Source organism: Hippocampus bargibanti, linkage group LG14 (assembly GCF_051943395.1).
Source record: "Hippocampus bargibanti isolate YZ-2025 linkage group LG14, ASM5194339v1, whole genome shotgun sequence".
Taxonomy (NCBI): Eukaryota; Metazoa; Chordata; class Actinopteri; order Syngnathiformes; family Syngnathidae; genus Hippocampus; species Hippocampus bargibanti.
The window spans coordinates 17320617-17331659 of NC_142747.1; the positions used below are offsets into that span (position 1 = coordinate 17320617).

The window sequence follows — 11043 nt, forward strand, 5'->3', positions numbered from 1 at the left end:
TATTCATTACATTGCTTTGGGCTGTGGAAAAAAACAAATGTGTGTCTGCCAAGAGCAAATTCATGTGTCTGTAGTGTAATTAAGAACTCCTGATCCCCTTCCCCTGACTACTCAGCCAGAGAAAATCTCAAGAAGTGAAGCCTAATGAGAAATCGGGGCGCGTCATGTGGAAGAAAACTAACGGGAGCTTTTTTTGAAACGTGTAGACTGGGAGGAACGAGGATGTCTATTGTAGAGTACAGTATTGTATTGTATTGTATTGTATTGTATTGTATTGTAATGTATTGTATTGTATTGTACCATACTGTATTGTATTGTATTGTACTGTACTGTACTGTACTGTACTGTACTGTACTGCACTGCACTGTACTGTACTGTATTGTATTGTATTGTTATTTATATATTTATTCATGTATTTATTTATTTGTTTATTTGTTTGTTTCTTTATTTATTTTTCTCTTGCTCACTGATGACGCCAAATCAGCACACCTTGTTTTGTTTGCCTCAGGGCAACCGGCAAAGCATACAAATGATCTGTGGGCCCACTGAATAATAAAAAGCCATAGGGTAAAAAAAAAAAACATAAATATTTAACAATGTATCAAATAAGTTTGTTTTCGTCGATTTGTATGCTGCATGCACCACATGTACAGAGCGGAACACAAATTGACTCATGTCACTGGAGTCATGTGATCCAACATTAACGACATCTCGCTTTTCCTGGCTGATTTTCTGATTGCATTTCGCTTCTGACATCGACACCCCCTTAGCTCTGCCCCTGGTCGTCATGGTAACAAATGCCCATCGGCCCCGTAGAGCAGCGAGCGGGTGAAGAGAGTGATTTCAGAATGTGTGTTAATCATACTTTTACCTATACAGATAGATTTATATCACGTTTTTGAAGGGTGTAGACTGCAAGGTTAAAATTTCTCATTAATCACGCTCCACAAACAACCCGCATGTACACTTGATGGAAAAAGATATCAGTCCAGCTAAACAGAACACAATTGATGAGGAACTGGGTAAAATTATCACAAAGAAAGCACCTACAAGGGATCATTCCTCAAGATGGTGAAAGAAGAAGGTTACGTTACTCATCAATCATTTAATGCTGATGGAACCGGCCACTCCATTCCATCAAGCGATGAACGACCATCACAAAGATAAATAAAACAACTTTATTACATATAATATTATATATAAAATATATATTTTGTGTAGTTTTAAGGCTTAGAAAATTAGAAAGTAGAAAATTATGTTTTATGGGGACCTGGGAACAGATTATTCTCATTTTAATGGTTTCCTATGGGAAATTAATTTTTAGGATACACACTTTTTGCCTTACACACTCTGTCTGGGAAACAATTAAGTTTGTAAGCCAAGGTATCACTGAAATTCCATTTGCATGTCGTGTACTGAACCAGACGAGACACATAAATGAACATGTCGACGCTGAGGCGGCTGAATCCCAACTGCCACAACAGAAACGCGTATTGATCATTTAAACGCAAAGAGAGATAATTGGATCATCGAATTGCAGTACTTCAGTTTGCATCTGCTGCGTCTGGATGCTTCACTCAGCACCTTTGGCACCATTAAAAACTGAAATGGTCAAATTCTATTCTTACCTTCCATTTCAACCGCTTCAATTCTCTCTTGAATGGCATTGATGGAAATAGAAATTCTATGCAGTCGAGTCGTAGAGGTTCCTCATAATGCATATTTGGGGTTTCAGGGGTGGGTAGGGGGGAAACATATTGCAGTCGATGATGTACAATCGCCCAAGGATGATTGCGAAGACTGCAAATGGCTGTATTAAAGATGATAACTCCAAGAGCGGCTCCATGCTATCAGAAACATCACACAAACCGATATTGCATTGAAATTGCCGTTTAAAATGCATTAAATGTATTCTGGAATCCTAGTTATGTATTCATGAATGTGTGCGTGCCGAGCCCGTTGTTACTCACTGATTAGTTGGGAAATCAGGCCCAAAATTGTTCTGGGAATTTGGGGGTTCTGTACATTCTTGTGTGCTTATAAATAAATAAATTAAAAAAATAAACAAATAAAACTCGAATAAATAAACAAATAAAGAAAAAATATTTTTAAAATAAATCAATAAATCAACAAATAAATAAACTAATAAATGAACGTATGAATAAATAAAATAATAAATACAAAATAAAAAATACAGAATTGTGATAAACTAAGAAATAAATAAATAAATAAATAAATAAATAAATAAATAAATAAATAAAAGCATATATAATAAATAAATAAAACAATAATAAATGAATAAAACATTACCACGTCAGAACATATTACGATCATCAGGTCTGCAACCATGTGGTCAAGGCAATTTTTTGTTATGGTGGAAAGACAAAAAAAAAAGGTCAGACTCACGGGTCAGCTGACCCCTCCCCTCGCGGCCCATTCATTGATGACGGCAGACTTTAGAGCATATCGTCACCATTCAAATACGTCCAATTCCATTTATCTCTGCTCGCATCTTTAGTGACTATAAATTCAGCTCTTTGTCGTTAAACCTACTTTGCTGTGACTTCTAGTAAGAACAAAACAACGGGAGGAGGTTTTGTATTATTTGCTCTCCATTTGCTTGTTTATTGCGAAGCACGTAATATGAATAGTGCTGGAATATGTGGACGGGCATACAAAGAAAGAATCAACTACAGTGATACCTTGGCTTACGAACTTAATTGGTTCCCAGACAGAGTGTGCAAGGCGAAAAGTGTGTATCCCAAACGTTAATTTCCCATAGGAAACCATTAAAATGAGAATAATGCATTCCCAGGTCCCCATAAAACATCATTTTCTACTTTCTAATTTTCTAAGCCTTAAAACTACACAATATGTACCTTATTTTATGTTTAATAAATGTGCTATGGTATTATAATTAAAGAAATAAACTGTACTGTACTGTACATTTGAAGTGATTTTACAAATTATGGACACAACTTGTCGGTTGTCCTTTAAATAAAAACAAGGCATGCGTCACAACAGCTTGCTGTGAAAAAGGCTGTTCTAGTCCGCATCTCCAGCTTGTTTTCTGTAGGCCTCGTTCAGCAGTTGTATTTCTTCTTGATATCCCGTGCTAGCTTGCGTCTGTCTCAGACTGTTTTGCCGATGGGCTTCCACCGTGTCGGGTATGGTGATGCTCATGCCCTCGGCCTCTGCGTTACCGGTGGTGGGTATGAGCAGGGAGTAAGAAGCCGTCTCGCCCAAGTCATAGGAAACAAAGCGGTTTTCCCTGCGTGAATAGCGTAATGATGGCGAGCGAGCATGGCTGGACGACTGACTGATGTTAGACACGATGGAGACGCTGTCCATGGCCTCTTCATTATCGCAGATCTCCAGGACTTCCAGGTGGATCTTAACGTTGGTGTCCCCGATTGCGGTGTCCATTCCGATGTCCAGTCCCATACTGACACCAGCGAGGTTCAAGTCATCTGTCTGGCCACCTGACGCTTTGTCATCTGCACTGGGCTCATGGCCCACCGATTTGGAGCGGTACACCTCCACCTGTAGGAAAGTGGGAGATTAGCACTACGTAGCGCTACTGAAGGCCTAGCAATGAAAGCCACATCAGTGCCCATCCAGCCATTTTATGTGAACGTCCTTTTCAAGAGGTGTGGTATTCTAATCAAGAAAACTATGATTCGAAACTTAGGATAAAATGAGAGCTCTGCATACCTTCTTGGAATTTTGCGGGGAGATTCTCAGTCCGTCGCTGCTGACCTCGTAAGTGGACAGAGAAAGAGTCTTCCCAGTGGGGGCCTGCAGGGACACCGTTCCCTGGAAGGCGCATAGCGGGATGGACAGTCCAGTTGTTGACCTCTACATTGAAACAAAAGTCCATTGAAAATTATTTGATCCAGTGTATTTAAAAAAGCTGTATAAAAGTAATTGTCCAAAACAAAAGTACTCAAACCAATAGATAAAAAAAATGATGAACTGTCAGGAAATACAATATTTTGTAAGCAGTTGTGGACCATCAAGGCCTGCAAAGCCTTCTCTAATGGCCTAAAAATATCTGAATCGCCGAGTGATGTTAATTCTATTTTGTCCATGAATTCTTCTTAAATAATTCAATTTTTTCAGCTTCCTTTCAATACTTTTCCATAGTTGTGCTGCTTCCAGATGTGGTGTTTTTGTATTTAAAGGACAACCGACGGAAGTTGTGTACATAATTTGTAAAATCACTTCATATGACTTCTACTGAGCGTATTTTACAAAGATTCCACGGCATATAGCTATATTTTACGTTTTAAGAGTCGCGCTGAATATTCAGAAAGTCTTGTTTTCGAGTTGATGACGATGCTTGACATTACGTCACGTCTGGAACGCCCCTGACCGATAAAGCGACACACAATGCATTTTGAGTACTTTATTTGGTCTGAAAACTTCGTGTTGATCTGTGTTGATGGCAAAATTAGAAGGAAAACATAAATAACACGATGGTAAATGATTGTGTTTTGCACCGAGACTACTATTTGATACTAGTTGACACAAATTCCCAGCAGACAAATCAGCCCATTTCCAACGGAGCTTGGGCGCCATCTTGTGCATTTTCGGGGACGCTACATTGGAGTCCAGATGCCTCAAAATGATACGGAAGGACTTCTTTCATCGATTGCAAACATTTATGCTTTCCTCTTCAGAACTATAGGATTGGAGTTTGGATTGGATTGGATTGGATTTGCCTTTATTCGTCTCGCAGTGGAGAAATTTACATTACATACATACATTATATTCATATTACATACATGTTTGAATCATATTCATAACTGGATGAGTAACAAGAAAGCATCTTCTCCAAATCTGAAGCCATTGTTTTGATTCTAGAGCAAGGCAAGACGTCCTGGTGTGACGTCACGAACAAGGGGGCGGAACCTTCTGAAACTCGGCATCTCCGGGGTCATTTTGAAGTAGTTTTGTGACACTAAGTTATTTTTATAGGTGTTTTGCATTTGACTAAAAATATCAGCCTGCGTGTTTTGGGTATTTTAGATGCTATAAAACGTTTTTCTGATGTCAGTTAGGAAACAAAAAAAAATGGTGTCGATCGTCCTTTAAGTTTCTGGACTGAATTGACATAATAGGCCAGTCTGCTCTCCAGAATGACCATAGTGCTCTCCATCAACTTTGCTTCTGCTCTAATAATGTAATTGGTTAATTGCAGCGCAGGCAGTGGCTTCTTTCTGACACATGTATCACAAAACAATTGGGCTGCGGCTACTCTCTTTGCAAAGGGAGACAGTGCCGGATGATATTAAGGACTCTGCATTATTTACATTAGCAGCCTCTGCTATAATGACTGAGGAGATGGAGCACATTAGAGACAAAAGAGGATGTCAACGCCTGGCTCCATTACCTTATCAGCATCTGTGTGAACAAGCGCGGGAATAGACTAGACGGAGAAAGAGGGAGGCGGACTTGAAAGCTGAGGACACATTGTCATCTAAATCAAATCATGCTTAGAAGCCATCGGCGTGATGAGGACACGGATGGAAGTGAGTGCCTTGTGGAAGCATAAATCTATTTAGGCGGGATGCGCCTTGAAACATTGAGTGATTATATTTAAAGGACAACCGACGTCACTTTTTTGTTTCTTAACTGACATCTGAAAAACGTTTTATAGCATCTAAAATATCCAAAACACGCAGTTTGATATTTTTAGTCAAATGCAAAACACCAATAAAAATGACTTATAGTTTCCAAAATCTGCAAAAAAATGAGCTGCGAATTGGGCATTTTCCCGGCAAGTCCCGCCCCCAGTTCGTGACGTCACGCCGAGACGTCTTGCATTGCTGGAGAATCAAAACAATGGCTTCAGATTCGGAGAATAGGCTTTCTTGTTACACATCCAGTTATGAATAGGATTCAAATAGTTCTGAAGAGCAAAGCATACATGTTTGCAATTGATTAAATAATTTATTCCGTGCCATTATGAGGCAACATAGAGGGGAAATGTCTCATCGAAAAAGAGGCACAAAATGACGACCGCCTTTGGACACCTCCGTTTCCACAGGCTGATAAATTCCTTATATGGAGCTTGGATGCCCTCTTCTGGCGGCTTTTGGGTGCAACACGGTTTTCAGACCAAACAAGTACAGCAAAATACATTGACGAGATGGAAGGACTGCTACAATGTGTCTTTTGCTTATGCAGCGATATACACAATATATTTTTGTGTCGATTTAATAGCAGTTTTGTAAAGCCACAATGGCTGAAGGGCAATAAATTCATTTGGTTGCAAATTTACTGTTAAAAATATTTTCAAGACGGAGTTTTCAAGAAAAGTGATTCAGATATTTTTAGGCCAGCAGAGAAGGCTTTGCAGGCCTTGATGGCCCTCCACTGATTGTTATTGTATGAAAACTGTATAAGGTGAATAGATAACATTGCATGAATTAAGCGTAACTTTAAATGTGTTGCTTGTGGAATGAATATTGTAATTATTATCGTTTGTCCATTTGAGTCCATTAAAGTGTGAAACCTTCTACTTGTAGCTTATCTCCATCGAGCAAATGTGTGCAGACATAAAACTGGCTAATTTCCCTCTGGAGCAAATGTAAACAAATGAGGGGAGATTAAATAACGACCATTTTACAGTCTGGATCTCTAATTGCTGCCCGTCAATGGTCTGTATTGTCAAAAATGAATACAGTGTGTTAATGCAGCAGCCGTTTGGCGAGAGTACAAAAGCTGTGGACGGTTGAGTGACAAGGAAAAATCAATTCTCACCGATCATAAACTACAAAAAAAAACGACAGCTCCAAATTACTTCATGAAGTGGTTCGATGTCAGAATGACAAACGTTCCGTGTGGCTTAGGGGCGTACCTGTCTTTGTGTTCGCTCGGATTTACTCCTGCACCACTCCCAGTCTGTCAGCTCAATTTTCCGGCCCTCTTCATGCGACAGCCTCCTCTCCGAGTCCTCGAACACAGACGAGGTGTCTGTAAGATGACGGGCCTTCTGCTGGTGATTAAGAGGTAAGGAAGGACTGTCGTGGAAGCCCTCCTGAACTCCGTGGTTCTCAATGGACAGTGAAGGACAGTAAGACGCTGCCTCTCCACCGCTTCCAACGTCCTCGAACAACAGGTGTGAATGAAAAGAGCCGTCCACAGGCAGAGTTGCAGTGGTATTAGGACCAAAGCTACACAGTCCACCAGTCTCGAGAGCATCCAGACGGCTGTTTGGGAAATTGCTATCGAAGAGGCAGTGGTATGACCGCTTCTCGGCTGGTTTGGTGCCATGGCACATGGGAGCGTGGGACAGCTTGAACACTCCACAGCTTTTCTGGAGGGAAAGGTTGAACTCTAATCTTCTTTTCATTGCTGTCAATGACACAGAATCGTTACTTTTCAAAATTGATGCATCCTTGAGTTATATCATTAATAATAATACATTTCATTTATAAGCGCCTTTCAAAACTCTCAAGGTCACTTTACAGTCACGGGCTAAGTTTTTCTGTGGGTGAGCAATGGCAGCCACATGCGCCAGCGTTCACTCAACCCGGAATAACTCAAATAGATAGAAAGTTAGCTAGCTAGCGAATAGATAACTAATAAGTAGATAGATAGCTAGATAGCTAATAGATAACAAATAGAAACCTAACTAGGTAGCCAGCTAGATAGCTAGTTAGCAAATAGATAGCCAGCAAGGTAGCCAACTAGCTAGCTAGCTATATTGCCAGGTAGCTAGCTAGATTAATAGCATGCAATTATCCGTATTCAATCAAATAAACGTTACATTTGGAAGCCCATCGGGAGGTTGCGGTGGAGGGGGGTCACGGCACTATAATACAATAAATTCGTATATATTTATATAGTGCTTTAGCAGCAGTATGGCTTCATGCCAAAAAAGAGTACGACAGATGCAGTGTTTGCTTTAAGAATGCTGATAGAGAAGTACAGAGAAGGTCACAAGGAATTGCATTGTGTCTGTAGATCTGGAGAAAGCGTATGACAGGGTGCCCAGAGAAGAGCTGTGGCATTGCATGAGGAAGTCTGGAGTGACGGAAAAGTATGTCAGAGCGGTGCAAGACATGTATCATGACTGTAAGACAGTTTTGAGGTGTGCTGTCGGTGTGACTGAGGAATTCAAGGTGGAGGTGGGACTCCACCAGGGGTCAGCTCTGAGCCCCTTCTTGTTTGCTATGGTGATGGACAGGCTGACAGACGATGTTAGACAAGAATCTCCTTGGACCATGATGTTTGCAGATGACATTGTGATCTGTAGCGAGAACAGGGAACAGGTGGGGAGAAGAGATAAAGAAGGTGGAGGATTTTAAGTACTTGGGGTCAACTGTCCAGAGCAATGGGGAGTGTGGAAAAGAGGTGAAGAAGCGTGTCCAAGCAGGCTGGAGCGGCTGGAGAAAAATGTCAGGTGTGATGTGTGATAGAAGGTTTTCAGCTAGGATGAAAGGAAAAGTATATAAAACAGTGGTGAGACCAGCCATGATGTTTGGACTGGAGACAGTGTCACTGAAGAAAAGACAGGAAGCAGAGCTAGAGGTAGCAGAGCTGAAGATGTTGAGGCTTTCTTTGGGAGTGACCAGGTTGGATAGATTCAGGAATGAGTACATTAGAGGGACAACTCATATTAGAGGCTTTGGAGAGAAAGTCTTATCATACTTATATAAGCCTTAAACATACAGTTCATACAAAATATAGCACTGAAGCAACCTATGAACGAATTCACCTTACCAACGACCGTTCGTCAGGTGAAAATTTGGGGAGTGTCTGTACGTATTATGATATACCAAATGCTTGTTTGGTTCATCAATCAGTCTTATATGATCTGATTGGTGGGTACCTGAGGGTTCTGTTGTAGGTTCACGGTTGCAGTTAATGAAGCAACCGCAAGGCAAATGGATCCAGCGTTTGGACAGCGCGAATAGTGGAGTGACGGCAGGCGCGAGCAACGTTAGAAAGAAGCCAAGCGTCTCCAGGGATGAGCTGCGCGCATTGGCGGCGTGGCGGACTAGCATCAGAGTCTGTGAATAAAAGAGAAGGGGGGAAATGAATGCGAATGAAAGTGAGGCTACAGCAATTTCAACCTGCTTGTGGTTGAAGATGCAGAGGGATTTGAGGGGAATAACTCCTGTTACGGATCAGGGCTACATATGTAGTTGATTAACAATAGGCAAATATCACCCACTTGATTGATTATTTTGTGAATAGTCATCAAAAGCGACTATTCAAACATTTATTTTTCGAGGTGCAGAATTGGCTGATTTAATCGAAAAACAGTCGGCTGCGAACAACACATCATTCATTGAGGCAGCTCCGTGTACGAAAAAAGTTCGTATGCCGAGGTAAAGTTCATATGCCAAGGTAAATTTTTCTTAAATGTAACGTTCGTAAACCGAAACGTTCGGAAACTGAAATATGTTGGTGCGTGTGTTGTTACTCATCATCATCGGCATCCATAAAGTAACTCTGACAACCGCCAGGACCATAGAGAAGCGCTTTTGGGCAAACCCCACCGGTGAGTCCCCCATAGGAGCAGACTTTTGCCGGCAGAAGACCGCAGGGAACCCTCCGCCAACCTCCTTCTTCTCCTTGAGCTCACACATAGTCCCGCACGAACTTGGGCTCAGTTCATTGTCGGTACCACAACTTTTATCCAGGCTGTCCAAAGAGAGGGAGCGAACATCGCCCATATAAGCCGCGCACTGCACACTCCTCTGCGGCTCTCCTGAGCACAGGAGCTGGTAGGTAAGCGGCAAGAAGAAGAAAAGCAACCCGCAGAAGCACAGCGAATACAAAAGAAAGAGCAGCAATGTGTAGAAGCTTTCACTCTCCGGGAAGCAGCCGAGAGGATCCTGCGCGAAGCCGCCCCAGCCGCACAAAGGCAACACGCTGACGGCGAGGCTGACAGCCCACACGGCGCCAATAGCCCACATCACTCGGACAGGCCGGCGGACGGAGCTCAGTACCCCGAATCTCTTAGTCACGTAAAAAGTATAGCCGGCGATCAAACAGGCTTTCATGTTACTTGAAACTCCTTGAAAGATATACAAGAGCCCAGCGAGGTTGCACAAGCTGGCGGATCGTCCGTCGCGCTCCCATTGCAGGAGAATAAAAAGGGAGAGCGGCACCACGCTGAGCAGATCATCCACGGACATGGACGCCACGATGAGACACAGGGATGTCTTTTTTTTCATCTGCAGAAGGGACAGGAGCGAGTACACGCCGCCGACCAAGGTAGCCACGGCGATGGTGACGCAAAAGGCGAAAAGCATCAGGCGGAAGCGCCCCTCTGGAGTCACTCCCGAGGGGTCCGTCCGGCCGGTGGTAGCCGCCGAGAGGTGACTGTGGTTAGGCGGCGATGAGTTCAGGTGCTGCGCGGACATCTTCCCGGCGATTAAGTTACAATCAGATCAAGTTTCCAGGGAAAAAAACAAAGAACAGAGTAAAAAAAAAACACACCATTTCATTTTTCTAGGTTCGGAATCGAGTTGAAGGATCTGCGGGGGGCACGCAGACTTGCCGTCCAGCTGTAGATGTGCACGCGTTGTCGACCCCCACCTACTTTTCTCTCTCAGTCACAACGGCGATGGGCTTTTAAACAGACTACTACAGCTTGAGTAAAACACATGCGGTAAAACGCACCCACGCAGCACACTATGAATTTCATACACAGCTCTACCTGAATACAAATGAGCAATAAACACAATTCATTCTGATTTGTGATACGCCAGACAATTTCCTTTTCATAGGAATATAAAACAATCAATGACAGTTCAATAAGAAATTTGTCACGATTTGTCACGATTTTCAAGGGGATGGTGGTGGACGCCAAAAATACAGTAAGAGGGATGATCAGCGTGTATTTGACAAATTGTGTGAAATAAAGTCACCAGGAACAAAATCTCAAACAAAGCCATTAGAACAAAAAAAAAAAACGAGTGGGCTCCCATTTCCGGTTCCTTGTTAGCAGCCGGCTCTCTTCGTTCACTTCAGAGATCCGGCTCTAAGAACAGGCTCGTTCGCGAACGACACATCACTAGC

General features: G+C 42.3%; 1 protein-coding gene across 1 annotated transcript; it reads right to left on the reverse strand.

The window, feature by feature from the left end:
• Positions 1-1409: 1409 nt before the first annotated feature.
• LOC148888618 (putative G protein-coupled receptor 149) lies at positions 1410-10486 on the reverse strand. The gene is made up of 5 exons (XM_089013663.1): positions 9443-10486; positions 8843-9022; positions 6866-7362; positions 3715-3858; positions 1410-3543 (listed from the first exon to the last, which is right to left on the reverse strand). Exons 1-5 carry the CDS (start codon positions 10383-10385, stop codon positions 3046-3048), a joined length of 2262 nt encoding a protein of 753 aa, XP_088869789.1. The 5' UTR covers positions 10386-10486; the 3' UTR covers positions 1410-3045.
• Positions 10487-11043: the final 557 nt, after the last annotated feature.

What these genes read in the sequence shown, in the direction of transcription:
- LOC148888618 (XM_089013663.1), bottom strand. Translation starts at nt 10,385, where the DNA reads ATGTCCGCGCAGCACCTGAACTCATCGCCGCCTAACCACAGTCACCTC. An exon ending in ACCTACAACAGAACCCTCAG is followed by an intron (nt 7,363 to 8,842) that starts GTACCCACCAAT and finishes TGTCATTGACAG; the next exon opens with CAATGAAAAGAAGATTAGAG. An exon ending in CCGAGCGAACACAAAGACAG is followed by an intron (nt 3,859 to 6,865) that starts GTACGCCCCTAA and finishes GTTTCAATGTAG; the next exon opens with AGGTCAACAACTGGACTGTC.